We start from the raw sequence: 6300 nt of genomic DNA on the forward strand, positions 1-6300 counted from the left end.
AGTTCTGAGGCTGCCAGCTACCCGGGGCCAATGTATGAGTTAGCTATTTTGAGCACAGCTTACAGTGTCAAGATGGTAGTAGTGTGTATGAATGGCTAGTGTATCCCTTATTTGGTTTCACATGTTTTTAACTGTTTGCATCACACAAGCGACTGTAGCGTGGGTTACGAGCGAAGTTTTAACTCACAAGGCTTTGTGTCTGTCTTCTGCGAGGATCTGGTCATTCGGCTTCAGTCCAAACCTTTAAGGAAAGGGCAAGCAAACAAACATTAAGTGTGTTCTGAGCATGCAGGATGATTTAAGGGGAAACAGATGAAGCATTTAGACTTACTTGTCAAGGAAATCTTTGTCCACAACAGCTGAAATGTCGAGCAAGGGATTTCCCATCCCAAAGAGCATGTTTTCACTGTGGGAGAGACAAAAGCATATTGTGTTATGGAGACTCCCACTAACAGGCTCTGCATGAACAGGGGGAACAAACAGTCTGTTGTGATACAGAAAATCATCTGTTTGTGATTTGGTCAATTACACTGGAAGGACCCATAAAGAGCATCTCTTTATGGGAAAATTCAAGCTACAGAAACATAAGCGACTGAAAACTTTTAAGCTTATAGCAGAGTAATTAATGAATGAACTGTTTATGACTCCTGCAGATGATTATTATGCCTTTGATGCCTATGTGTCATGCAAACGCTTTAAAATAAGGTTTTCTTAGACTAGAGCTACAGATTACCCATTTACCTAAAAATATGAGGTAATAAGATATCATGCCAGTCAAAGTATACTCCTGAGGACAGAGTATGCTTTCTGAAAGTTAGGTAACAGCTCAGAGCAGAGGGAGAAATACTTGGCCTTTCAAGCTCAACATGCCTTTATCCATCTCAACAATAGGTGAGCTCAATGCTTTCAATCAACCCACTGAAAGTCTGGCAGTGATGTTAGCTCATGCTTTAAACAATAAAGTCATAAGAGCAGAAATGCTTACAGTGTAAACAGAGGAGGATAATAATCATGTGGCTCTCACCTTGGAGTTGGCATGTCAGAAACCCCTGCAGCCTAAACTGATTATTACTGAAAGGTCAACAGCTTCCTTCTTTGGTTCAAAGCAGCGTGTTCTTTGACTACAGGAACTGGAGCTGCACTTTGGCCAACCCTGACTGTTGGTGGAAGAAATAGGCGGGCCTTAGCGTCTTTTAGCCATATGATTGGCTGCTGACTCTCCAATGTTGAAAGGCCTTGGATGATGCATTCACAGGCAATGGGAACTCAGCAAAAAACGTGGACCTCTATTACAAACAGAGCACGGCCACATGCATTGTATATAAATATGTATACATTTCAGTTATGTTTTAATGATTATAATTTAAAAAAACAAGAACACTCGTTTTTCTAAAAATCTGAAATATTAAAGAATAGTTAGCGAAGAAAACTCTTTACTTTTTCACTTGTAACCTGTCCACAAATGGAATAAAATAAGAATAAATGAATTATTTTCCATCACACATATATCACAGGTATATTGATCCTTTAGATTCAACAATGCTTATAATTTTAGTTCCAAATAGTCTATCCTTGTGCAGAATTCTACTTAAGCCTTTGTCTCAGGAAGTTGAGTAGGTTGTCTAACTATCAGAAGGTTTGTGGATCAATTCTACAGCTACACCATAAATGTATGTATTAAGATGCTGAACCCTGATATATATCTGTGAGTGTGTCCACGACTGTTAGATAAGCCAGTAATAGGTATAGAAAAATAAATAAAATAAAATAATTAAAATAATAAAATACCCTGTGTATGTCTTGCATACTGCCTGTTTTTAAGCACAGGATGAAAATAGACACCTTACTGAAGATAATTTGTGTAGGAACACACCTCGTACACTTCCCTTCTGGTTGTATGACTGTACTTCCTGCACTATAAGCTGTTTGTTCTAATTTTTTCTAATTTGTTGTAATTTTTTCAGTGTTGAATATTTAAAGAAAAAACAAAAAAAAATCTAAATGAGGATGTTGTCCCCGATTAATATTACTGTGGTTAGGTCCTAAACCGTTGCACCATTTCATTCACATTCCAGTTTCCTTCCAAAGAGCTGAAGGATGACTTTTTTTTCCTGTCATTTGCCAAATACCTGCAAACTTTTTGGCATCAACTATGCAACAGTTTGTTTTTTTGGTGAGTGTCTTATAGAGTAGTCAGACATCGTTAACTGCTAAGATTCTGGGTCTGAGCAGTGTTATCTATGGACTTGCTGAGAGCACGGCCTGAAAGATGAAGTTCTGATGGATGAGTAGTTTGTGGTTTTGTAAACAACTGAATCCTTGTTACCATTTCTATGTTGAAAATATGACTCATGTGTGAGATGTATGCAGAAGCAGTGGAAATAACTGTTGAATGAGGAATTCTATAAATGACCCGTCCAGTGAGTCTGTGAGGACCTGTGGTTAATGGTCTTCTCTCTTTTTGTTCCAAGTTAATCAAAGTTAAATATGTTTGGGCTTGTGGTTATGGTTGCGCTGAGAGGTCAAATGCACTGCAAACTAAGAAAACAAAGGCTCACAAAACACAATGCAAGTAATTTAGGGGAGACGATAACTTGAAGGAAACATGCATCTTCAGCACTTTATGAATCGTGTGATTAGAACACACATTACTCTTTTTCCTCTGTGCTGTTTTTCCCAATTTATTGTGCTTTGTGTGCTTTGTTTTGTTTTTTTCTGCACCTATTCTGTTTTATTCTACTTCGGTTGTATTTTATTCTATTTCTGTGGTGTTTTATTTTACTTCCGTGATGGTTTATTCTACTTCCGTTGTGTTTCAATCTACTTCCATTGTGTTTTACCTTACTTTCCTTGTATTTTATTCCTCTTGTATTGTTTTTTTAATTCTACTTTTGCTGTGTTTTTGCGGCATTCTTCTGTTTGCTCGTATTTTCTTTGTTTGCAGTGCTTTTGAGCCCTCGGGTCTACCACATCCGGTAGTCCAGCTTAAAAAAGATGGTGTGAGCCTCTGTCAGTGCGCCCCAGGGTGGCTGTGGCTACAATGTAGCTTACCATCACCAGTGTGTGAATGTGTGTGTGAATGACTGGATATGTAAAGCGCTTTGGGGTCCTTAGGGACTAGTAAAGCGCTATATAAATACAGGCCATTTACCATTTACCATTTAGCTCACAGCACAAACACAACCTCTGACACAACCGCTAGAATGATGTTATTGTTAATATTGATTATTGCTCTGTGTGTGAATGACACAGATAATATGTGAGAAAATATGGGCCGAGAAAAAGATATTTGCCCCTGGGCCAATCATAGAGAAGATGCATCCTTCAGTGTGACCATTTAAAGGCATGCAACAACCTCTGCATGCCTGTGTGTTTAAATGGGTGTAAAAGCACTGGCTCGGCCCACGTGCCTCAGATAATTATGCTGACATTTAAGTTTTCCTAAGTTTCCATGAACGTAGCACGCTTCACATCACACCTTGTTCTTTAAATGTCAACAAAACACATCAGCTGTGTGCGCTGCAATATGTTGAGCCTATACTGATATAAAAAATATAAACAAGAAAATGATAAAAACATACAAACGTATCCGTTCCCTTTACATGTTTCATATTACTCAATGAAAGTTGCATTTAAAAAGCTTTTGCATTTGTAGCTCCTGCCATTTCTTTGTGTGAAAATACAGCATTAAATAGCGTCCTCTCAACTTCTTGGCTAACGTTAAAGTTTGTCCCCAGTACCTTTAATTTAAAAACACGATACTCTGCAGATTGCCCACACACGACATTTTTTATGCATGTGTGTGTTTTATTTTTTTCAAGGGGCACTTCCAAGCTGGGTAAATGTAGCGGAAATTCTTGTTTTCCAGTCATGTGATGACGAACCCAGCCTTTTCCCGCTAGCTGTGCTCCGTGCTGTTATAACCGAGCATAAACGCTAACTACAGCGTACACATCCAGCTGATGTAACGTTCAAAGGTTAAGCCGCCCCAGTGCCATCACTGTGCACCTCCCGCTCTCAGTTCACCACGGCAACAGAGACATTAGCATCAATTAACAGCTAGCTGCTAGCTACACCGTACGTCGCATATGTTAACACAAATACTTTCGGGTTGTTACCTTAACGCCGTCTTCCTCCCTGTCAACATGTTCGGTCCTTCCTCGGACATTTTTTAAATCTGCTGCCGGTTGTGCCGTCGCCGTGGAGCCAGGAAAGCTGCTGCTAACTGCTGGAGACGGGATTCAGCTTCCTGCCCCTTCAGATGATGATGATGATGATGAAGAAATTGGTCGACAGCATGCAACGACCGAGAAAGAAAAGTAGCAAAAATAAACATAAAAATGAGGGGAGCTAGTTACGGTCCGATCGAGCAGCCACTGTGCTTCACCGTCAGCGTTACCGTCATTTTTGGATAGGAGACATAGCATGGATCAAAGTTAATATACAGACAGCCACAGTAGTATACTAGCTTTGTATTGGAAATCAAAAGTGTCCAACATGGGGCCCTCGGGCCACAAGCTGGCCACCAGAGGATCCCATTCCACACAGGGTTGCTTTGCAAAATGAGGGGTAGTAGTGAAGTCATAAAATCCTCAGTGGTTTCAAATTAAAACACAATTGACAGTTATGTATGTAAATGTAAAATTTCTTTTTGAGGTAGACAAATCGAGTCACAAGGACAAGAATATTGTTTACTTACTTACAAAGCATACATCTGAATGTGTTTCTCTGTTACAAAATATGAATGTGATTTTATTTTTATTTTATTTTTTTAACAAATTGTATGAATCAGTGTAACTTAGTTGAGGTGTATAGAATTCAGCTGAGAGGGCACTTTACTGGGCAAGCTTTGACCTCAAAGGTCTATCCATAACTTATCTCAGGCTCATATCTTTTTGCAAATGTCAAAGTGTGAGAACGTTGCTGGTGGTATTTTTTTTTAAAGAGGTGGCTGTGGTTAAGGGGGTAGAGCAGGTCATCTTAAACCACAAGGTTCCTGAGTTTGCGCCTAAGTGTGAATGCTATGTTAAAAGTGCTCACACATAGAAAACAAACAGGGCCTGGTATGTTGGTTTGGTTTGGTTAGCTCGGCTTGGATTTGCAGATAGATTTGTTTATTTGTTGGTGTGGCCTTACATCAAGTTGTTCTTAAGTTTTTGTGTGACTTGGGTAAGATGGATGGTTTTGGTGTTGTGTTTTGTCCCCCTTAGACAGGGCATAACAAATGCCTGTGCTATAAAGGAATTATTGTGGAGTGAAAACACAGCTCAATCACACATTAAAAAGATTCTGGATTGCAACACATGACCTCTATGTTTGTTTAATTCAGTAGAGTTCCGTTCAGTTCAATATATAGTAGTTTAGTAGAAAACTGATATAGTTTCCAAAAGAAAATATAAGCCATTTACGGAACAAGCTAGCTGTATATGAAGTTGTGTCATCTGTGTAAAAATGCACATCAAAGATATGATTGGCAGAAATAGTGTTTTTTGTGTATTTGTTAAATAAAAAAAAATTCAATGAAGCCTTTGGAAACTGCTGACAACCAGAAAGATAAGTATTACTAACAACTGGGATAGACTTCAGGCCCTGAAATGGTTAAGTTACACGTAAAATTAAATTATCTGCCAGTCAGTCCTTTGTGGGTTTTGCATGTTGTCCCTGTGCCTGTGTAGGTTCTTTCTGGCTTTAATCGCACAGTCCAAAGACATAGATGTTGGGTTAATTGTGGATTCTAAATTGGTCAAATGCATGAGTGTGAATAATCGTCTGTCTGTATTAGCTCTGCACTGGACTCGCAGCCTGCCATTAAAGCTGGGATAGGTTCCAGCCGATGTTATTGTGTTAACTGGGTACATGTTGGCTGTTATGTCACCCTATAGCACAACACCTCAAAGTATCAAGGATTGTCTGAACGTTGATAGGTTTTTTTAGTGTTTAGATTATGGTCATTTTGTGTTGTGGAGATTCAAAAATGCCTTTGTGAGTTTATAAAATTAAACAGCAAGTTACACAAGGCTAACCCAGAGACTATTGACTTTGTGAAGGTGTCGTCATTGGTTTGCCAGGTTATATGAAAAATTAGAATTGAGCTTTCATATATAATCTCTTATGTGAATTATGCTGAAAGGACAGGTTTCCTTGAGGTACAAAATTATTGATATAAAATATTTTGGTTGGTAACACATTCCTAATAAAGGAAAGATAAATAATTCTAGAAGAATGAATGAAATTCAGAAAATAAATCTAACTATTGTACAGTACTTACTTGTGTGTGTGTCAGAACAACAGAAAATACAG

The 6300-nt window shown here is 38.6% G+C and overlaps 1 protein-coding gene across 2 annotated transcripts in view; it reads right to left on the reverse strand.

The window, feature by feature from the left end:
• The window catches only part of LOC146381502 (adenosine kinase-like), a 126387-nt gene extending 121884 nt beyond the window's left edge, over positions 1–4503 (reverse strand). Inside the window, exons 1-3 of one of the 2 annotated variants that reach the window (XM_084937572.1) lie at positions 4119–4503; positions 332–406; positions 188–241 (exon numbers count right to left, since the gene is read on the reverse strand). In XM_084937572.1, the coding sequence (XP_084793698.1) occupies positions 188–241; positions 332–406; positions 4119–4168 (179 nt within the window). In that variant the 5' untranslated portion in view covers positions 4169–4503. Of the gene's footprint in view, positions 1–187; positions 242–331; positions 407–1024; positions 1159–4118 lie in introns of those variants that run through there. The other variant, XM_084937573.1, reaches the window with a different exon arrangement.
• Between the last annotated feature and the right edge of the window lie 1797 nt (positions 4504–6300).

Source organism: Perissodus microlepis, chromosome 8 (assembly GCF_051167445.1).
Source record: "Perissodus microlepis isolate ML-2025 ecotype Zambia chromosome 8, ASM5116744v1, whole genome shotgun sequence".
In the NCBI taxonomy this organism is placed as follows: Eukaryota; Metazoa; Chordata; class Actinopteri; order Cichliformes; family Cichlidae; genus Perissodus; species Perissodus microlepis.